The sequence below is a fragment of the Bos taurus genome, chromosome X (genome assembly GCF_002263795.3).
Source record: "Bos taurus isolate L1 Dominette 01449 registration number 42190680 breed Hereford chromosome X, ARS-UCD2.0, whole genome shotgun sequence".
Taxonomy (NCBI): domain Eukaryota; kingdom Metazoa; phylum Chordata; class Mammalia; order Artiodactyla; family Bovidae; genus Bos; species Bos taurus.
Window position 1 is genome coordinate 98,578,218 of NC_037357.1, and position 23,579 is coordinate 98,601,796.

A 23,579-nucleotide genomic window follows, 5' to 3' on the forward strand; every position below is an offset into this window, starting at 1 on the left:
ACACGACTGTGCGACTGATCTGATCTGATCTGATCTGAGTCAAGAACTGCTGCCTTAATTCTGTTGAGATTGGGTTTGGGACTTTGTTACTGCAGTTCTCTTTCAGTTTTGTCCTTACTCCTAGGACATAGTCCTTGCTGATAGAACACGAGCCTTACTACTAGAATGTGGACTTTTTGAGGTCCAGTCAAAAGCCCAGGGTGCCCACTGAGAAGTCTAGCCCAAACCCCCACCTCTCCAGCACAATGTGGCCTCTAAACTCTGCTCAGTGATACAGCCATCTAATGTGGCCCTAGAGTCCCACCCTGCTCCTACACAGTTTAGGAGTTGGCCAAAGATCTGAAGGAAAACTTTCACATACTTTTTAGGTGCTCCTTCTCTGTGACTTTTCCTGTATGGGACCTTGCCCCCCAGATTCTAGCTACTCAAGTAGCCTCAAATCCTGCTCGCTGGTTCTTCTACCTAGCAGGACTCTGCAGTGCAGCTTGGAAAGTGTCCTCGGGGGAAAACACAGAGAGATATGGGGCTCAGCTCATATGCATCCTTTCTCTCAAGGATCACTGCCTTATGTTGGTCATGGTCCAATGCCCATAGTTGTCTTACATATTTTGTCCAGGTGTTAGAGCTATTTCCATCACAAGGGTAAGCCTGATACCACTTACTCTGTCATGACCAGAACTAGAAATCTCAAAATGATTTCCAGGAGAGGAAAAAGCTAGTGCTGTTGCATTCATATATCCAAATCCAAATATAACTATGAAAACCATCTTCCTTTCTTTTGAAAATCTCACCTTATTCTAAAAACCTTTGGCATTTTGGATGCTATTTCAAGGCTGAAGAAAGCCTGGGGAATACCTATGGCTTTCAGCCCAGCACATGTGAAAGGAATCAAGCCTGTCATGGGAGCCAGTGGAGAATCTGACTTACTAACACAGTTATAGCAGACCAGATGGAGAAGGCAATGGCACCCCACTCCAGTACTCTTGCCTGGAAAATCCCATGGACAGAGGAGCCTGGTAGGCTGCAGTCCATGGGGTCGCTAAGAGTCAGACACGACTGAGCGACTTCACTTTCACTTTTCACTTTCATGCATTGGAGAAGGAAATGGCAACCCACTCCAGTTTTCTTGCCTGGAGAATCTCAGGGACGGGGGAGCCTGATAGGCTGCCATCTATGGGGTCGCACAGAGTCGGACACGACTGAAGCGACTTAGCAGCAGCAGCAGCAGCAGACCAGAAAAGCACTTTCCATAGAGTACATGGCATTGGGTTTTTTCTCTTTTCTTTCATTTTCTTTCCTTCCTTATTTCCTCCTTTACTCCCCCACCCCTTCTTTCTCTCTTTCATTCTGTTTTTGCCTCTTCAACCAGACAGAGGGCCACTTGAGGGTAGGGACTGCATCTTATTCATCAATGTCTTCCCTCACACATGTCTGACATGGAGTAGACACTTCATAAATCTTTGGGAAATGAAGGAGTGATCAAATGAGTGAATGAACAAGACCTCATTCACCAATCATTATTCATGGCTTCAGGGTGACTCTCAATCCACACCTGTGCTAACTCCCCAGTCGATCAACTCTGGAGGCAATCAGATTTCAGAGTCTTGGAAAGCCAAGTCTTTCCCCAAGAGAGCATCTTTCCTGGCATGACTCAGGTGTTAACAAGCCTGAAAGTCCCGTGGTTCCTACTCCTTGGAAAATGACTTTTGATACCAAAAATGTCTACCTAATTTGGATGAGGAGGGATGGTGACACAGTTATCTATTAGCTTCCCTAGGGTTTGATCTCTCCATAGTTATCTTGGAAGAGAGACAGCTGAGGCATTTTGACCCAAAGCATACAAGGGAGAAATAGATAGTTGGCCTCTTGCAGAGGAGGAGGAGTGATCCCTCCAGAGGCTTGTCTGATAGGCTGGCCCAAGCACTTCTGAGGACAGCACCTCAAAGAAAAGGTAATATACCAAATACATTTAGGATGGTTGGGGTCCAGTGAAATACTTCAGTCAGGTTGAAGAAAAGTCACCAAGAGAGAAGCAAAGAAGCCAAGGGTGATGTGGTGCCTTTGGAATGTATCAATGTGACCAAGCAAAAGTCATTCAGTCATGCCCCACTCTTTGAGACTCCATGGTCTGTCCATGGGATTCTCCAGGCAAGAATACTGGAGTGGGTTACCATTCCCTTCTCCAGGGGATCTTCCTGACCCAAGGATCAAACCCAGCTCTCCTGCATTGCAGGCAGATTCTTTACCATCTGAGCCACCAGGCAAGCCCTATAAGCTGAACTACATTTCCCAGAGATCTCTTCTCTCATGTTTCCGGTTAGAGTAGACTACAGAGATTCTATTAGGAGTTTGAGAGAGTGGAAGGGCAATAGTGGCCATTCTGTGGCTCACACACATTGTTGTCCCGGCTCCCCTCACTGGGGTGAGGCAGCAGCCAGGCCTGCAGCTTTGCTTTCTCTTGGTTCCTCCTTCAGCTTCTCTGACTCCAGGGTAGGGTTAGCTCCACACCAAAGGGCCCCAGCTTCTGCAGGTCTCGACACTATCAAACTCAAGGGCAATAAGAACTGACATGGGTTTCAGTTCATCCTCATGAGCTCCATCCATCTTGTGCTTATGGATTCAACCCTGTCCTTGATCTTCCCCCATTTTGCATCTGTCTTTCTTTCTCAAGTGCCTGCCTATGGACTTCAAGCTCCAGTATCATATAGGAGAATAGCTGCCTTACAGAGGCTATTTAACCTACATGTACAATTCTGTAAGTTCAAATCCCGTTTTTTTTTTTTTTTTTTAAATCTAGTGATTCTGCTTCTCTGATTGAACTCTGACTGATATAGGTGGTATAACCTCAACAGAGGTACGTGCTAAGTCACTTTAGTCGTGTCTGACTCTTTGTGAACCCATGGACTGTAGCCCACCAGGCTCCTCTGTCCATGGGGATTCTCTAGGCGTGAATACTGGAGTAGGTTGCCATTTCTTTCTCCAGGGGATCTTCCAAACCCAGGAATCAAACCTGCGTCTCTTACCTTTCCTGCATTGGCAGGCAGGTTCTTTAGCACTAGCACCACCTGGGAAGAGGTGAATCTTCCTGCAATGCAGGAGAACCCAGTTCGATTCCTGGGTCAGGAAGATTCCCTGGAGAAGGGATAGACTATCCATGCGTATTCTTGGACTTTCCTGGTGGCTCAGATGGTAAAGAATCTGCCTGCAATGTGGGAGACTTGGGTTCTATCCCTGGGTTGGGAAGATCACCTAGAGGAGGGCATGGCAACCTACTCCAGTATTCTTGCTTGGAGAATCCCCATGGACAGGGGAGCCTGGTAGGCTACAGTCCATGGGGTCACAAAGAGTCTGACACAACGGAGTGACTAAGCACACACACACACATACACACACCAGGACTTCCATTTCATTGAGTTTCTATTAACCTCTCCCTACTGGGAAGAGCAGCTGGGGCTAAAAACTAGCCTGGTAATCCCTCCCCCCAGGCAAGCTTGAGGCTGGTTTGAAGGTCTTCCTGATAATCAGAATTCTATCTGGGCTTCCTGAACCACCAGACCTTTGCACAGCAGAAGCCACTGAACTTCAGTGGAAATTTCTGCAAGTTTGCATGCACAAATGAGTTGTCAGAAGCACTTGGCTTCCTATATTTTGATTTAAAAAGAAAGAGAGAAACAAAAAAAAAAAAATAGCAACCTATAAAATGAAATGGCCCAGGGGAGAATTATGACCAACCTTGGTGTACCTGAATCAAAATGACAAACCATGAAATAATGTGTTTTACTCTGTGTCAGCTGCCCTGCCTGTCCCAACTATCAGCTGAATTGCCTGCCACAATGATTATTTCATCTGCCACAGTGAAAATCTTGGAGCAGGCCACAAAGACTTCAGTGGCAAAGCCTCTGGGACCCTGGAATGCAGGAAGATGGAGGATGAGGTGGGAAGAAAGAGATAGACTCTTATAAGAGGAAAAAGCTAGTTACCGCTTCCACCAGCAGGGTCACTCAAGGTGTTGACTACCTCATAGATGAAGAGGCCATGATCGCCACCAAGGGAGCCTCTGGCTGCCAAAGGTTTGACAGTAAGAGACACAGTAAGGGACAGTAAGCAAGAGGAGGTAGCCCTGACCAGGGCAGATCTGCCAGAGAATAAATGAAGAGTGTCTGGGCAAAGCCATGAAAGTGAGAATAAGATGTAACTGTGGAAAGTGGCAAATGTCACAACCCATGATTATAGTATGTGTCAAGAGCAGTGGGTGGATGTAATGGTAGGTCTGGGGCAGGGGGGTGGGAGGCTACATTTTATTCTGTAAGACAGTGGTTCTCACACTTGAGCAAGCATCAGAATCCCCTGGAGGATTGGTTAACACTGGCATTGCTGGGTCCTAGCCCCAGAGCTGCTGACTCAGCAGGTCTGGTACAGGGTTTGAAAACTGGCATTTCTAAAGAAAAGTGATTTAAAGACAGTGGCTCTTTCCACGAATGGGACCTAAAAGTGGTATGTGGGGTGGATGGGCAAGGGAGTGAGGTCAGTGAGGCTGTGTGGCAGAAATAGGACAGGGCCCCCAAAACACAGCTGCTTGTGAAGAAAATAGGGAGGAGAGGCTGAGTTTCAATGCAAGAAAGCAGTACCATCTGACCTGGAACTTAGGCCTGAGTTCAAATCCTGACTCCACCACTAAGTAGGGTTCCTCAGTGGAAGACAGCTCCTAGTCAGAAGCCTGCTAGGTGGGTGCTGATCTGAGAGGAAAATCGGCCAAGTGATCTTTAGTGGCCTGGCCACCTACCCATGGGTTGCAGGAGGCCACGGGCTGTGCACCCTCTTCCCCCAACCACAAAGCCAACTCCCAACCCTTGGATTTCCTGTCTGAGTTCCCAGTGTAACCAATCCCTATGTCTGCTTGGCAACTCCAAAAAGGGGACAAGATGATAACACTCATTCCCCAACCCTTCTCTCTAAAGTTCCTTCCATAGCTCCCTCACCAGGGTTTCTTGGGGTTCCCAACTGTTTTTTCCAAATTTAAAGACAGTCCTGGGTCAACCAAAGTCACAGCACGGAGTTCATTTGTTTGACCCTCCAAAGGCTACCTTGTTTCCTACTCAGAGATCCAACTTATTGTGAAATTTAGGGAAGGGGGATATTCCCTTTGACCCTGTTGATCTCTGGAACTGATAACACTACCTTATGTTTACAAAGCACTCCACAGCGTGTAAAACAAAATGAGATGTTTATCATACTTTCGGGAAAGTCATATCAGGTATCTACAATGTCCAGACAGCCAGTTAGAGCCAGGCAATGGAGTCATGTATCTGGACCATAAAGAAAGCTGAGTGCCAAAAAATTGATGCTTTTGAACTGTGGTGTTGGAGAAGAGTCTTGAGAGTCCCTTGGATTGTAAGGAGATCAAACCAGTAAATCCTAAAGGAAATCAACCCTGAATATTCATTGGAAGGACTGATGCTAAAGCTGAAGCTCCAATACTTTGGCCACCTGATGAGCAGAACCGACTCATTAGAAAAGACCCTGATGCTGGAAAAGATTGAGGGCAGGAGGAGAAGTGGGTGACCAAGGACAAGATGGTTGGATGGCATCACCAACTCAAGGGACATGAGTTTGGGCAAACTTCGGGAGATGGTGAAGAACAGGGAATCCTGGTGTGTTGCAGTTCATGGGGTGGCAAAGAATTGGACACGACTTAGTGACTGAACAACAACAACAATCATATCCTCATGAGAGATGAGGAAACAGCCTCAGAGAGGGAAAGAAATTTGCCTAAAGGCATACCCTTGGGCCAGCTAAGCCCAGGGGGAGCACAAGCTGGGGGAGAGTGTCAGTAATGCCTAACGTGGCTCCCGACAGAAGAGGTGACTGAGGTCACAAATAGACACAACATAATACATGTTGGAGATCACACTGACAATTGCACAACTTGACATGGTGAATCAAATATGGAAGAGATCAGCCATTAAGATAAGAAAGTCAAAAATAGCTCCAGATATTCTTAACTTGGAAGACTGGGAGAAGGGTCACTAACAGAAGTGAGAAAACTGGGAAAGGTCCTATCTTTGGGGTAAATAATAGCAAATAGTCATAGAGCCCTTCCCATGTGTCAGACACTTTTTCCAAAGATTTGACCTTCCCAACACCCTGATGAGGTAGGTACCATAATTATTAGAGCAACCATACATTCAGGTTTGCCAGAGATAGTCCCAGCATATGCCATCTGTCCTGATCGAATAACAAGTATCATCCCATTCAATCTCAAAAATATCCAGGTTTAGAAGATAAGAGTCCCCTTAATTATTATCCCTCAGTTACACATGAGGAAACTAAGGCATAGATCATTTGAAGAAATTTTTCCAGGTCATGTGGTTGTTAAATGACAGCTGGTATTAGAGGTAACTTGCCTCTAAAAGACATGCTTGTAACTATTTTGTCAAGTGCACGCGCTAAGTCGCTTCAGTCGTGTCCTACTCTTTGCAACCCCATGGACTGTAGCCCTCCAGGCTCCTCTGTCCATGGGATTCTCCAGGCAACAAGAATACTGGAGTGTGTTGCCATTCCCTTCTCCAGGGGATCTTCCCAAACCAGGGATTGAACCCACGTCTCTTATGGCTCCTGAATTGGCAGGCAGGTTCTTTACCACTAGCACCACCTGGGGAGCCCCACTGCCTCTCAAAGTTGCTACTGAATCCAGTTTGTCACCTTTGCAGTTGGGTTGCCACCTACCCAGGCCAATGGATTCCAGGATGAAATAAGAGGGGAGCAGGCAGTGGCCTGGAGAGGTTAGATATGCAGAAGATCCACCAGGAGGCACTGCTAGAAGCAGGAGACAGGATAAAGCCACATAACCACCCAAGGGGGATCCCAGCGGGGAATCTCCATTACTCCTCTCCTGGGAATCCTCTCCATCGACTTAAACAGAACTTATCAAACATTCCATCAGGGCTCAACCCAGAAACTCTGCGGAGTATCAAGAATCTAAACAAACAGAAACCCCACCCAAAGAAAGGATGTTGCAGAGCTAGAGGCTCTGTTTTATGTGGAAATGAGAGCTCTGTCAGAGACAGGCGTTCCTGTGCAAGGGAAATGTTTAATAGCCCTCGCCCCGCCCAACCAAGTCTGTTTAGTTTTTAATTTAATGTTGTTTTAACATCTAGTCACCCCTCCGAGGTATGTTATCCACTCTGAGGTGATCCAAGGTAAACTCCAGATTCTGGATTCATTCTTGGCTGACTCCCTGTCCTTGCTTCTACCCTTTGTGACTAGCTTTCCTTCAGGGACTAAACTGCAGGGAACCTAAATTGATCCGTAACAGAGAGAAGCTTCCTGGGCGGGGGCCGGGGGGAAGGGGCCTATTGTAAAGCTACCATAGCTTATGGATTTCAAAGCAAAACTGAAACGATTTGGGGACCATCTATTGTACAAAATTCCCTCCCTCCTCTAGTACCAATAACAGCGGCTGAGACAAGCTGTGTCATAAAGTAACATAAAACGTTGTTTTATGAGGACATTTTTGGATGCTTTAATCATCCGTATGGTTTCTCCAAGATAATCACTGTGGTGGCCAGCATTTGTAGAATGAAAAGTTAGCAAACTAAGAAACCTCACATCAAGTCTGTATTTCAGATTAAAAAAAAACCAAACAAACAGGAAGCACTTTAATAAAAGGTGGGAGAAAAAAATCCATCTACTGGAGTAGGAAAAGAACCATGAGCTGTTTCTCTCAGTATCATAAACCAAACAGGGATTTTCATGGTTTTGAATACAATGCAGCTTGAAGAAATGTTCAAGCAACTTTGGGCTTAATTATCCACAACCAATACAGTTATTGAATTGTCATTGTTCTAATCAAGACAACTGATTAACTCTGATACATAATTAACCTAACCCTGCTTCACAAGCATATTTAACAACTAAATCATGTGAAAAGTGTTGAGTCGTGCAACCAGAAAGACAACTCACACGTTTATTAGCCCTAGAACTTTCTCTTCTCCCTGGGTGCTAGGAGCTTGACAAAAATAAATTCACTAAATGTAAAAACTCATTTGTTCAAGATTTCCCTCAGCTTTCCAAACTGAGCTGGCCAGAGAAACCTTACTGGAAAAGCTAACTTCAGATCTTTTTTTTTTCCTGGCATCACTACATGTGTGTATTCATACATACCCACACAGAACAGTGGTGGCCTCTGTGATTTTTTTTTTACTTTCACACTGTATACTTCCATAGCGTTTGAGTATCTCACAATGAACATGCTCGAGATGGCAAACTTTAGAAATGTCTATCCTCTTGGTGCATGGAAAAAAGTACACAGGCTGACCATTCTCTACAGACAGCGTGGGCACCGCCTGTGTTCTGATCCACCAATGGGGAAGATGGTGGTAGCCCTTACCCTTGGAAAGAGTAAGGAGGGGAATAAAGTGATTGGAGTCAGCACATCTGATATCATCTTCAGATGTGTGTCATAATTTGCAAACATAATTTTTATTTGTCTTATTTTTACGTTCTTTAAAGCCTTAGGACCGAAGAACAGATCCTATCTGAGAAGTGAAAATCAACTCTCATTTTAACATGAAACTCTCCATTAGTCAGTTGTATGTGTCCTTGGAAAGAAGCTCAGATTCCTGAATTAAACTGTGCCTTTAGTTAGCACTGTGACCATAACTTGCTGACTTCCAATCTTAAAAGGAAGCCAACTTCTTGTCTTAGATTTTTCTTTCTAAAAGCAGCTAGTGTTCTTTCTTCTACACATTTATTTCCATCAGAACAAGTGTATTCAGTGGTGGTAAATTTTTGCCTTTTTCAAAAAAATAATATTGGCTATATTCCCTGTGGTGTATACAATGTACCCTTGTAGCTTATTTTATGCATAATAGTTTGTACCCTCTTAATCCCCAACCCCTGCATTGCCGCTCCCTACTTCCCTCTCCCCACTGGTAACCACTAGTTTGCTCTCTCTATCTGTGTCTTTTTTCATATTCACTATTTTGTCTTTTTTTTTTTTAGATTCCACATGTAAGTAACAAATCATATAGTATCTGTCTTTCTCTGACCAACTTATTTCACTTAGTATAATGCCCTCCCAGGTGGGAAGTATAAGCCCTTAGTATAAGGGCTTCCCAGGAGGCACTAGTGGTAAAGAATCCACCTGCCAATGCAGGAGACATAAGAGACACAGGTTGTATCCCTGGGTCGGGAAGATCCCCTGGAGGAGGGCATGGCAACCCACTCCAGTATTCTTGCCTGGAGAATCCCATGGACAGAGGAGCCTGGGGGGCTGCAGTCCATAGGGTCACACAGAGTTGGACACGACTGAAGGGACTTAGCACACAATGCCCTCCAAGTTCCTCCATGTGGCTGCAAATGGTAAAATGTCATTCTTTTATGGCTGAGTAGTATTACATTGTGTGTGTGTGTATATATATATATACACCACTTTATCCATTCATCTGTTGATGGACATTTAGTTTGCTTTGTAAATCTTTGCTTTTTAAGTAGCATTTGCTTTGGAGAAACAGCTAAAAACCATCCAGAACCAAGTGAGATCATTAATATGGGAAATGAACTTGAGGATAATATGCACCCATAAGCAACATGGTCTTTAACAAGCTACTTCCCTTTCTTGTTCCTTACCTTAGTATTCTCATCTGAAAAATGGGAATATTTTACCAGATCTCTTGATAACGCAGTCTACCATTTGCACTGGCCAGCACAAGGTGCAAAAATTAATGTTACTGCATTTCCAACAAATCCTTTAAGCTCTTTTCAAAATCAATCACTTTAAATTTCCAGGAGCATCACAGAGCAAGAGAGAACTAAAGGCTAAGAGTTCTTGTATGCCGGGATAATGTCTGTGTAAAGGCTTGCCATATGGCCTGACATTTGGAACTTCCAGAAAGTGTTACCCTCCTTTCCCGAACTGTGTCCCATCAACCATGGCTTGGAACTTAAGTCCTAGGGCAATTCTGGCAAGGTTACTGAAGGTCCACAGAACTTCTAAGTTGTGGTCTGCTTTGAGGAAACCCCCTTCCTGCTCCCTTGACTCTCTTATCTCTGGCTCCTAGGGAGAACAACAAGCAGAACTCTTTTAAGTTTTTAAGGACCTCCATCAGAGTCACAAAGTCATTTGTCTAACAATTTCGCTTTCATGCTTTTGTTCTGGTAAGAACCCTTTACATGAGGACACTGCTGATTGCTGGTGATTTTGTTGAGCAAACACAGGCAAGGATGTGGATTTAAGCCAACTGAGGGTCAAACAGCTCATTGGGGAAGTTATTTCTGGTGTACTCAGATTTCACTAGAAGCTTCAAAAGTGAAAGCAAATCTAGATTTCCTTCTCAGTTGCTATTGTTTCCGCAGAGAGCAAGTGCTTTTCCCTTGGCACCAGTGTATAATATGTGTGTGTATATAATATATATATGTAATGCATGTATTGTATAATGATAGTATATTATACAAATATACAATATTAATAATTTGTTAACCAATATTAATACAGTATAAATTATTAATATAATAAATTTTATACAAAATAATTTATGTAATGTAATTATATATGACATATATGATATATTTGTGCACACACACACACACATATATGTAAACAGATTTATTTTAAGAAATTGGCTTATGAGATTGAGGAGACTGGCAAGTCCAAAATCCATAGGACAGGCCAGCAGGCTGGAGACCCTTGTGCAGGACCTGATATTATAGTCCACAAGTGGAATTTCTTCCTTTTCAAGGAAACCTTAGTTTTGCCCTTAAGGCCTTTCAACTTCTTGGATCAGGCCCATTCACATTATCAAATACAATCTCACCTCCTTTAAGTCAACTGACTGTAGATGTTAACCTCCTGTACAAAGTTTCTTCACAGCAACACCTAGATTAGTGTTTGATTGAATAACTGGACACCACAGCCTAGCCAAGTTGACACATAAAACTGACCATCACAATGATATACCCATTCTATTTCATTGACTGTTTTATAGACTGTTAGGGACTGTGGTAGAGAAGCTTGACAATCACTCAGTACCGCCTTGCACTGAAGGTCCCTGTAAAGTGACAATGCAGCAGAGCAAAAGCCCGGTCCCTATCACTGCACCATGAAGACCCTGACCTACCAATGGCACCACCAGGAAATACAAGGATGAGGAAACTGGGCATGAGGAGGGAGGGGCGACGGAAGCTCAGGGTTTGGTTTTCTTTTTGTCTTTCACTGGAAGGTGATGTGTTAGCCCTGTTGCCCATGTATAGAGAATGGAGTAGTGACTTGGAACCTCCAAAGTAATGGGAAATCCAGAATGAGTCATTATTTTATTGGAAATGTTTAGTGTCCTACTTCTGTTTGCCATTGGCCAATGTCACTGTGGGCTTGCACGTGGCCATCACACAACAAACAGAAGTTTACAGAGCCCCAATCTGTGAGTGGGGCCTTGGGAAGCAGTTGCCTCCACCTTTAAGGGAGACTGGGGTACCAGATGGTTTTAAAGCCTCTTTTGGTGATAATTCTAGAAGTGGCCCTGAACCTTTTCAGCAAATATATCAATTATTTATTGCTGAATAACGACTCACTTCATAACTAGGGGCTTAAAACAACAGCAATCATCAATTTTCCTCATGAATATTCAATTTGGGTAGGGCTTGGTAGGAAAACTCCCGAGGCCCCACACAGCATCAACTAGGATGCTCAATACAGCATTGGAGGAGCCATTCCCAACATGGCTCAGTCACTTGTCTGGCAAGTTGGGCTGGCTGTCAACTAGGTACTCAGCTGAATGAGGGCTAAGGATCTTGCTTTTTCTCCAAGTAGCCTGGGTTTCTGTACAGCATGGTGGTTGGGTACAAGAGAGAGCCAAGTAGAAGTTGTATCTCCTTTTATGGCCAAGGCTCAGAAACCATATAGCATCACTCCCATAAACTTTCCAGTCACTGGAAGTGAGTCACCAAAGCCAGTCTGTACTCCAGGGGAGAACTAGACTCCACCTGGATGGGAGGCATGTCTTCTGCTCCAAACCTTTTCTGTTTTTCTCTCTTGGTAATGCTTTTAAAAACTAATGAATTTCTTTCCTCCAACCTCCCACCCTTTCCCACCCCTCTAGGTTGTTACAGAGCCCCAGTTTGGGTTCCCTGAGTCATACAGCAAATTTCCACTGGCTATCTATTTTACATATGTTGGTGTATATACTTCCATGCTATTCTCTCCATATACCTATAGCTAATTCGTGTTGCTGTATGGCAGAAATTAACCCAATATTATACAGCAATTATCTTTCAATTAAAAAAATAAATTAAAAAAAAGAATTTCTTTAAATAAAGTTTTTAAAGTGTGAAAAAAAAAATTTCTTGGAAATTCCAAGAATGGGCTCTTTATTCCATGCTGTCATAGCATCACTAAGGTTTTTGCACATCTTGTTCCTTCTGCACAGATACCCTCCCCACCTCTTTGCAGGCTCACTCTATTCTTGCTTCAGGCCTCCACTCAGACTTCACTGTCTTCCAAGAAGCCTTTGAGGGGCCCACAAAAATGTTTTGATTTCCTTCAAAATCAGAAGAAAAATAATCTTTTAGGTCTAAGAACATGTTTGAATGTATAATATTAATGTATTTATCTTTATACCAATGCAGTTGTAAAATATCATTTTAAGCATTTTTTATGGAGAAAGGGGCCCATGAAAACAAAGGATTTTGTACCAATGCTTCCAAAAGCTTTAATGTGGCCCTGCACCCATGGGCTCCCACAGCTCCCTGACCTCAGGCCAGTCATTAGCACTCCCTACACCATATAGTAACTGCTGGGCATTTGACGGTCTCTCCTACTTGGTGGCTCAGATGGTAAAGAATCTGCCTGCAATGCAGGAGACCTGGGTTTGATCCCTGAGTCAAGAAGATCCCCTGGAGAAGGAAATGACAACCCACTCCAGTATTGTTGCCTGGAGAATTCCATGGACAGAGGAGCCTGGTGGGCTACAGTCCATGGGGGTCACAGAGAGTAGGACATGACTGAGCCACTAACAACTGTCAACTGCCCAGTTGACAGGCCTGGAAGGGCAGTGTCTGCTGTGGCCCCCCCTTACATCTACAGTGCCTAGAATACAGCCTGGTCTTTGGTGGATTCTCTGCAAACATTGGTAGGTGAATGAATGAATGAGTGCTCTGAGCTTACTCAAATACAGAGTTACAACCCCAGTAAAGATAAGGATGCAGGTCCTACCTGGCTCCACCTACCTACCTCTCACCTGGTGTACTGTGTCTTAGTACAAATACTAGGTATGTGTGACCTGAGGAAACTCACTTAATCTCTCTAAATCTCAGTATTGCCATCCACAAAATGGGCAATAGTAGTATCTACCTTGTTAGGTTCTTGGAAGAAGGAAATGAAAGAACACACTACCTGTGAGGGTCTTAGAACAGCGCCTGTTGTATAGTAGGCACTCAATAATTATTACCTACTATTATCATTGTTTTATGGCCAATACCTCTCCCAGAGGTATTTTTTATTTACAAATCAGCTCTTGGAAAAGAGAAGAAGAAATTACTTACCTCCAACCCTAACCATCAGGCTTCTCAGGTGGCTCAGTGGTAAAGAACCTGCCTACCAATGCAGGACACATAAGAGACACGGGTTTGATCCCTGGATTGGAAAGAGTCCCTGGAGGAAGTCATGGCAACCCACTCCAGTATTCTTGCCTGGAGAATTCCATGGACAGAGGAGCCTGGTGGGTTACAGTCCATAGGGTCACGCAGAGTCAGACATGACTGAAAGTGACTTAGCACGCACACACGCACACAACCCTGCCCCAACAATGACTATCTTTAATGGCAGAATTTCAGGCCGTGCAAGAAAAGATTATCAGAAGCAGAGATTGTCTCATAGCTTCAAATTATCTTCTATGGTCTCCACCTGGGTAGCTTATCAGGTTGAGGGAGGGGCAAGGCCTACCACAGGGGAAAAGGCCTGGATGTTAGCATCTATCAGATTGGGTTCTGTCCTAGCTTGGGGTGTTGTAACAGAAGACCATAGACTAGGTGAGCGAAAAACAAAATTGTATTTCTCACAGTTCTGGAGGCTGGGAAATCCAAACTCAAGGTGCTAGCCAATTGATTGCTGGTGAAGTCTCTCCTCCTGGTTTGCAGACAGCCATCTCCTCATGGTCTCCTTGGGGTGATGGAGAACAGAGAGAGGGAGCAAGTTCTCTCAGGCCTCTTCTTATAAGGTCACTAATCCCATTCATGAGGGCTCCACCCTCATGACCTGGTTGCCTCTCAAAGGCCTCACCTCCTAATACCATCACATTATGGATTAGGGTTTCAACATATGAATGAGGTGCAAGAGAGGAGCAAACATGCAGTTCATAACGGGTTCAAATCCTGAATCCAACCCTTCCAACACTAACCTACAAACTTCCAATTTCTGAGTTGCAAAATGTGTGTGGAGACACAGAGGCTCTGAAACTCTTACTAGGAGCTTGCTAGGGATGCACTGCCTGCCTAGCACCCTCCTACGTGACCCCAGGATCTCTCAGTCCCTTCTCCTCAATGCCAGCTCTCACCCATGTACCCCACTCAGGCCCCTCTCACTCCACCTCCTAGGGGTACTCTGCTCCATACCCCCTGGGGGTCTTTTCCCACCCCAAGGCCCACTTGACCCCCGCAACCCAGGGATCTCCCCCACAGCAAAGCCTGCCCATACCCACTCCTGCTAGCCCCCCACAAGCACTCAGCACCTTTTTCTCCCCCCTGGATCTCTCCTGCCCCACTGCAGGGCCTGTCCAGCCCTCTGTTGCGCTGCCCCTCACAGCGACTCCTGGATCGCGTGGTCCGGCGCTATGCAGAGGTGGCTGACGCTGGCAGCATCTTCATGGACCACTTCACGGACCGGGACAAGCTGCGTCTCCTCTACACACTAGCTGTCAACACGCATCCTGTCCTTCTACAGGTATGCAGTGACCCTGCCCTGGAAAGCCTGTCCGGGAGGGGATTCACATCAGGCTCTGAGGGGGTAGGTCCTGGGTTGAGCTTTCTCTCCCATCACTGGACATCTTGGGGCCACCAGTCCATGTTATAATAGAACCTCTGTGGCACTCAGTAAAAATGTGTTGTTGTTTCAGAGGAAAGAAGTGTGGGAGCTGGGGGGGAGGGGGCACAGCTAGGAGTGGACATTTCATGGCCAGAGAAAGCCCTGAAGGGCTTTGTGGAGGAGGGCAATTTTGACTAGGTGTCTTAAAGATTAGAAAGGTATGAACAAGCTCGGGAGGTGGGGAAAAACCAAAGGATGACCCACTCAGAGGTGTGCTATGCAGCTGTGCTTGGAAAAGATGAAAGGATGGAAGTAACCTAAACCTCCATCAAAAAGGGAAGGGTCAAATAGGTGAGGATGCTCTAGAACACTGGTCAACAAGGCAGGTGTGCTGGTCCCTGCCTTCATGCAGCTTTCAGTCCAGGGATAGAGACAGTTCTTAACAAGTCAACATCTATAGGACACCCATTTCTCCCCGATCCCAAGAGTCAGGACACTTACTTAATGGGCACAAAGGAAACTAGGAAATGGGAGGGAGTAGCAGATTAAGGAGGGAGGAAGAGAGAGGAGATGAGGAAAAGAAAAAAAAGAAGAAGAAGAGGCAGTGGGAGAGGAGGAGAGGGAGGGGAAAGAGAAGAGAAGGAAGAGGAGAGGGAGAAGGGGCAGGGAGAAGAGGGCGTGGAGGAAGAAGAAGAACCATAACAATTAATAATGATTAGTATTGTTATTAAGTATATTATAATTATTTATTATATAATACAGTCATATTGATGATTATAATAATTATATATTACATCGATATTATGATTGATATTATATTACTATTATATTTTAATTATTTATAGTATTGCACTAATATTAATACTTATAATTAATTATTATATTATATTATAATGATTTGTGTTATAATTATATTTTATCCTGGTTATACTAATATAGTATAATATTACTATATAATACTAATATAGTATAATTATATAGTATATATTAGTATATAATATACTAATATATAATTATTTATTCTATATAAATTATTATATAGTATATATTAAATATACTATTATATATAATATATATGTTATTATAACTATGAGATATTATATATTCTTTTTATATATGATATAGTAATTATATATTATTGGCCAAAGGATGATGGCTAAGTACATAATAACAACTCATTTCTCAGCATTGTGTTGAATGTTGTACATCATGATCTCATTTAATGCTCAGGACAAACCCCACAGGGATATTGTTATTGTCCCCTCTTTCAGATGAGGTAAGTGGATCTCAGACAAGTGAAGTGACTTGCTCACAGTACCTTAGCCAGTGTCAGCAATGAAACCCAAACCCAGAGCTGTCTGCTGAGAGTCCATGCCTGATCCGCTAAAAGCCACCTGGTAATGTTGGCAGAGACATTACTTTGCCAACAAAGGTCCGTCTAGTCAAGGCTATGGTTTTTCCAGGGGTCATGTATGGATGTGAGAGTTGGACTGTGAAGAAGGCTGAGCGCTGAAGAATTGATGCTTTTGAACTGTGGTGTTGGAGAAGACTCTTGAGAGTCCCTTGGACTGCAAGGAGATCCAACCAGTCCATTCTAAAGGAGATCAGCCCTGGGATTTCTTTGGAAGGAATGATGCTAAAGCTGAAACTCCAGTACTTTGGCCACCTCATGCGAAGTGTTGACTCATTGGAAAAGACTCTGATGCTGGGAGGGATTGGGGGCAGGAGGAGAAGGGGACGACAGAGGATGAGATGGCTGGATGGCATCACTGACTCGATGGACTTGAGTCTGAGTGAACTCCGGGAGTTGGTGATGGATAGAGGCCTGGTGTGCTGCGATTCATGGGGTTGCAAAGAGTCGGACACGACTGAGCAACTGAACTGAACTGAACTGAATATTAGCATTTCAAATCCTAGAGGAGAAGAAGGAATTGCTGGTTCCTGCACCCTCAGAGGTCTTCTTCTCTCGTTGTCCTACTGTTGGTGGCTGAGGCAGATGATCTGACTACTTCCAGCCCTAGCTCCTGACAAGCCTGCAACACAGGGGTGACTCCGTGGCCACACATTTAGACATTGCCAGGGGACCAGGGACCTTCCTCTGTGGCACACAGTGGGAGAGGTCCCAGTGGACAGAGAAAACAAGAAAAGGTTTCACAACGTGGCAAGTGGACTAAAATGGCAGGAGGCCACAGAACATCATCAGGAAGGGGGATGACTGTTTTTTTTTAAGAAGGAAAATAAGAGGAAAAGTGCCAAGTATTTATAGTTTCTGTCATTTCTCCCATAAAGAAACACCATCCTAGATATAGCTGCCTCAATAAATAGAAAGAAAAAAGACAAGCCAGGATTCTCTCCTCCTTTTTTTTCCTTATTGAGATATAGTTAATTTATAATGTTGTGTTAGTTTCAAATATACGGCACAGTGATTCAGTTACATATATATATATGGGCAGGTAGCACAGTGGTAAAGAATCCACCTGCCAATACAGGAGATGCAAATCATGCAGGTTCCATCCCTGGATCGGGAAGATGCCCTGGAGTAGGAAATGGCAACCCACTCCAGTATTCTTGCCTGGAGAATTCCATAGACAGAGGAGCCTGAAGTACTATGGCGTTGCAAAGAGTCAGACATGACTGAGTGCACACACACGCGCGCGCATATGCACGACTGAGCACACACACGCACGACTGAGCACACACACACATATTTCTTTTTCAGATCCTTTTCCTTTATATGTTGTTACAACATATTGAGTAGTGTTCCCTGTGCTATACAGCAAGTCCTTGCTGGATATCTGTTTTATATGTATGTACTAGTGTGTATGTTAATCTCATACTCCTGGAGCCCTTACAAGGAGATGGAATTGGCTGGAGCTTTGTGCTTCCCTGGACCAGTGTTAGGCTGTCAGAACATTCCAGTCAGTTGTGGAGTCTTTGTGAATATGTAATTATCCTAGCCAGGCAGATTCGCTCAGGGCCAGTGCAGTGGTTCCGAAAACTTTTTACTCAAGGGTCATCTTCATAATTTTTGCCCTATCCCAGAACTTACTAACTGCACTGTTATTTTTTAAAATATTTTTCTTTAAATTAGTCTTAAGTTGACCCTTTTCCCCTCCATAGCCTCTTCCTAAGCAGACATATCTGTGAAATCTGAAATGCTAGTCATATTTTTTCAAATATACAACTCTGAAAATAAACACATTCCCCTGATGCCTGAGTGCATGCATGCGAACTCAGTCGTGTCTGGCTCTTTTGTGACCCCATGGACTGTAGCCCACCAGGCTCCTCTGTCCATGGGATTCTCCAGGCAAGAATACTGGAGTAGGTTGCCATGCACTTCTCCAGGGGATCTTCCTGACCCAGGGATCGAACCCACATATCCTGTGTCTCCTACATTGGAGACGGGTTCTTTACCACTGAGCCATTGGGGAAGCTCCCCTGATGCCTGAATACCCTCTAAAATCATGGCAAGTGCATCGGCACTCTCTTACCTCGCTTGGGGCAACTATGTTGAAATATAATCCACCGTACGGAAAGAAGAACTTCCTTTTACGAATCTTTCCATCAATAATAGAATAATAACTGGTGGTGGGTGGTGGGGGAGCAAGGAATTGCCATGTTCCAAGAGGTATAAACAAGGTTAAGAGATGCTTTGCTGATGTCTTGAGACAGTAGGTACCTATGTAAGGCTGATTTTTCTGTGTGCTCTTCATGAGAGAGAATGAGAGAGAGGAGGGAGGAGAAGGGAGGGAGAGAGAAAGGGAGAGAGCTGCCTCCAGGAGTTTTTTCTCTCTAATCCTCTCATCTTTCCTCCTCTTGGCTTGGCAGATCTTCCCGGGCGCTGAGGGTTGGCCTCTTCCCAAGTACCTGGGCTCCTGTGGTAGATTTCTGGTCAGTACCAGCACCAGTCCGCTGCAGGAATTCTATGGTGCGCCGCCAGACCAGGCGGCCGACCTGGCCTACCAGCTCCTGGGTGTCCTGGAATCTCTGAGGAGCAATGATTTGAACTATTTCTTCTACTTCACCCACGTGGATGCAGACATGTTTGGCATCTTCAACAACGGGCATCTGTTCATCCGGGATGCCAGTGCGCTGGGCGTGATCGACAGGCAGGAAGGTACCCAGCATGGGTCTGGCTGAGCAGCTGTCAGAGGGAAAGTCGGGGTGACAGGAGTTGGGGGGGGGGGACGGTGATGGGCGGTGGAGGAGGGGTATCACATTACTGGGCTTGACCAGTGTGTCATATTGAGAGAAGCCCAGGTTTGGGAAGAGGAAGGGTCCCTTTCCCCCTTTTAAGTCTCTGCTCCAGTGCCAAAGCAGAGTTGGACTTGACCTTGTTAATGCAGGAGAGGAAGATTGGCATGGTGGTCATGGAGGTATGGCCCTAGCGGCACCCTCTGTGGGCACTGCCATTGCCCGATGTGTCTGTATGGTGCAGGGACCTGCTCAGCCCCTCCTCACACACGGAGAACCCCCCACACCACATCCAGCTCCCCTTCAGAGCCTTTCCCGTCAATGCTTTCAGCCTTTGTCTGAACAATCTGGCAGATTCACTGATACATTTCACAATCCATTTGGGATGCTTTGTTTGTGTAAGGGCTTCCATGTTGGCTCATATGGTAAAGAATCTGCCTGCCATGCAGGAGACCTGGGTTTGATCCCTGGATCCCCTGGAGAAGTGCATGGCAACCCACTCCAGTATTCTTGCCTGGAGAATCCCATGGACAGAGGAGCCTGGTGGGCTGCAGATTGAAAAGCATGGCACCAACTGAGGTGTATGAGTGAATTGTGTTTCTCATGATGTACACAGGTTCAGCCGGGGTTCTAGAACCTTTTGAACACCCCAGTCCTTAATGGTGACCAGATATTCTGAGCCCTGTAGTAGGACAGAGGATTTTAATCTCAAATTTCTGATTTTATTTATATGAGAAGGCCTACAAAGATAGACCAATTAAGCCACACTTACTCCTTTCCTGATTTGCCTTTATTAAGAAGAGAAGAAATGAGGGTGATTCCAGAATATTCAGAGATGTGACTCACTGAATGGCAGTCCCACTCCAATTGGTTGAAGACATATTCTGGATTACCTGTTCTTTCTCCCGACTTTGTGTTTAAAAAGAGCAAATGGAACCGGTCTGAGGAATTTCCTCAGTGTTCCCCAATTCAGTAGTAATCATGGGAGAATCACAGCAGGTATGTCTGCCTTACAATCGTTGTTCAGTCACTCAGTCATATCCAACTCTTTGCAACCCCAGGGACTGCAGCACACCAGGCTTCCCTGTCCTTCACCATCTCCCAGAGCTTGCCCAAACTCATGTCCACTGAGTCCATGATGCCATCCAACCATCTCATCCTCTGTCATCCCCTTCTCCTCCTGCCTTCAATCTTGCCCAGTATCAAGGTCTTTTCAAAAGAGTCAGCTCTTCACATCAGGTGGCCAAAGTATTGGAGTTTCAGCTTCAGCATCAGTCCTTCCAATGAATGCTCAGGACTGATTTCCTTTAGGATGGACTGGTTGGATTTTCTTGCAGTCCAAGGAACTCTCAAGAATCTTCCAAGAGTCTTATAATTAGAAGGCCAAGTTCTGGTACAGAGAAGTGCATTTCCCTGGCCAGCTCATCTTATTTTAGCAGAAGGAGCTCCCCTCCAGGGTTCTCAACAGGGCCTGTCATGTCCCTGAACCCTAAATTTCCTGGGGACTGGAGATGCTAGGAGCCTGAACCACTTTGCCCAGCAATTCTCATTAGGGGCGCCTCTCCCCAGGGAACAGGGGCTATAGGGTGTATAACATCTTCCATCTCTTGTGTAGGCAGCCAAGCAGCCTCCGGCGCAGGAGACAATAAAGACATCTTCAGCTGCCTGGTCTCTGGCTGCCAGACCAAGCTGCCCTCCTGTGACACCATCCCTGAGAAGCAGAACCTGGTGCTGGTGTGCAGCCAGGTGTTGCCCCTGCTTCTCCAGGCCAAGTTCCCGTCCCCAGTGCAGGAGGAGATTGACGCCGAGCTCACTCGCTGCGCAGACGGAACCCGGCCAGACCCGGAGGTCCTCGGGGCTGCCAGCCGGCTGAAGGACATCTTGAGACCCCTGAGAACCTGTGACCCCAGATTCGCCTACCGCTACCCAGACTGCAAGTATGATGATAAGTTCTGAGGGGCTGGAGCCTTGCCTACCCACATCCTCGGAACTTCCACTGCCCACTTGGCTCACTGCATGATTGAAAGAAGCTGCTCCCTTTTAGCCATTGGGAGAAAGGAACTTTGGTGTCCCAGAGACAGAGGAACATGCCAACCACCAGAGGACAGTTGGGCCAGAGGGCGGCGTGACTGCTACCTGTCCCCTCTACCCCTAGCTGGGACATCATGGAAGAGCCCAGGGTTGGGCATTGGAAGACCTGGATGTGGACACTCACTCAGCCTCTTTGAGCCTCAATTTTCTCTCTTCTCCACAAGACTCTTGAGTTAGTGAAAAATGCCAGAGATGTGAAGGGCCCAGGACACACACTTCCTCCTCCCAACCCAGTTGGTTACAAAGAATGTTCCAGAAGCACGCATGCACAGGCAGGGTAAATGAGACAGAGCCATGGAGTCAAAAGAGTGACATGGAGGAAAGACTTGGCCCTGGTGCTAGCCCTCCTGCCACACTCCCCATACTGCCATGGGGTGAGGAGACTGAAGGCCGAGGGGACATGGGGACAGGAGGCACTTAATGGCGTGGGAAGGAAGCAGGGGTAAGAAGAGAAGAGTGCTGGGCTGGGGGCCAACATGTTTGTCCACATCCTCTGAGAACCAGATGTCAAGACAGGATTAAGTGGGCAAGGATTGTATTGAGAAAGATGGCTGTGTGGGAGGAAAGGAGGGGGCAGCCAAAGACCATGGGGAGAACCATAAGGCCAGGCTGGAAGGCTGACGCCCCCTCCCCTGAGTGAAGGCAAGAAGATCAGATGAGAGCATCCCAGAATCCCCTCTGCTCAACCAAAATAAGATTCAGCAGGGCTGTCAGGGTGTCCTTGAGGTAAAGCCAGTCATCAGAGGAACTTCCCAAGGATGGACGGCCCTTATATTCCCGCTGCAGGGAACAGCCCATGGGAAGCGTGGCCTTAGCCCAACTGCAAAGATGGATTTCAAAGCACAGCGCAGGGCACTTAGCCAGTTGAGCTCCCTGGAGCAGGAGGTCTGTGAGTAGAACATTCTTCATAGCCATAGCCGGGGACCAGGGCCAGGTCTCCCTATATAACTTCCTCCAGGGCAGGACTCTAAGGAGTCTGAGAATTTTCGTTAAAACTTGGCCTTATGGGTCATTCTAAAAAAAACTTTTTCAAGGTCAGCCAACAGAATATATTTTATTCAGCAGCTTGCGTGTTTTTATACCTTTCAAATGATTAGCCATGTGGTATGTCAGTTTCCATGTACCCTCTTGCCCAGGCTGCAAACACTAATGGGAGTTCCTTGGACTTTTGCCCAGTCTCCCTGCCTGCCCTCTACCCTCAGAGACCTCTCAGTTGGCCTCCTCTTTTGGGCTTCCCTGGTGGCTCAGATGATAAAGCACCCGCCCGCAATGTGGGAGACCCGGGTTCGATCCCTCGGTTGGGAAGATCCCCTGGAGAAGGAAATGGCAACCCACTCCAGTATTCTTGCCTGGAGAATCCCATGGACAGAGGACCCTGATAGGCTACAGTCCATGGGGTCGCAAAGAGTTGGACATGACTGAGTGACTTCACTTTTACTTTTCTACCTCTGAGTCACCACCTTTAAGATAAAATGCCTGGCGTAATAGGCTTCACGCAGCAGATGTGGAAACTGAGGCCCAGGGAGGCAGAGTGACTTGCCAGCATAGTTTCAGAACTCCAGCAACCAGTCCAGGCTCCTCTTGCCTTCCCTTTCAGCCTTGTGTGTGGATGTTAAGTTGCTTCTGTCGTGTCTGACTCTTTGCAAGCCTATGGGCTGTATCCCGCCGGACTCCTCCGTCCATGGGATTCTCCAGGCAAGAATGCTGGAGTGGGTTGCCATTTCCTTCTCCAGGGGATCTTCCTAACCCAGGGATCGAACCCAAGTCTCTTAGTCTTCTGCATTGGCAGGCAGGTCCTTTACCACTAGCGCCACCTGGGAAGTCCCCTTCAGCCTCTGTCCTGCCCAACTTTGGTCCCTTTGTTGACATTTAAAGATGAGCCAAGGAAAGTCATATTTTGTTGTACACTGCGATGCAGTTGGGGGGTCTCCCTTTTGACTACCTCTGGGGCAACCATGACAATGAGGATGCCAAGACAAGCTTTTGGAAGGGCAGATTTGGGCTGCCTGAGAATTTCTGAGCCAGTTACTTCCTGGCTTGGTCTGGAGGGTGACTGATCACCTTTCCCAACACCTTGCTTTTTTAGCCCAGTGAAACTGATCTTAAACTTCTGGTTTTCAGAACTCTCAGAGGATACATTTCTATTGTTTTAAGCCACCCACTTTGGAATAATTGTTATAGCAGCCACAGGAGACAAACACATATCTTGAACTCATCTTAATGTCTGCTTACAGAGAACTGAACTTGCAGTACTCCCTAATTCCAGTCTATTCTGATGGAT

At 45.8% G+C, this 23,579-nt stretch overlaps 1 protein-coding gene across 1 annotated transcript in view; it reads left to right on the forward strand.

Annotated features, from left to right (window-relative positions):
• DIPK2B (divergent protein kinase domain 2B) overlaps window positions 1-22,361 on the forward strand; it is a 43,716-nt gene extending 21,355 nt beyond the window's left edge. The window contains 3 exon segments of the mRNA NM_001035495.1: window positions 14,759-14,932; window positions 18,842-19,130; window positions 20,823-22,361. Coding sequence (NP_001030572.1) covers window positions 14,759-14,932; window positions 18,842-19,130; window positions 20,823-21,163 — 804 coding nt within the window. The 3' untranslated portion in view covers window positions 21,164-22,361.
• The last annotated feature ends 1,218 nt before the right edge of the window (window positions 22,362-23,579 follow it).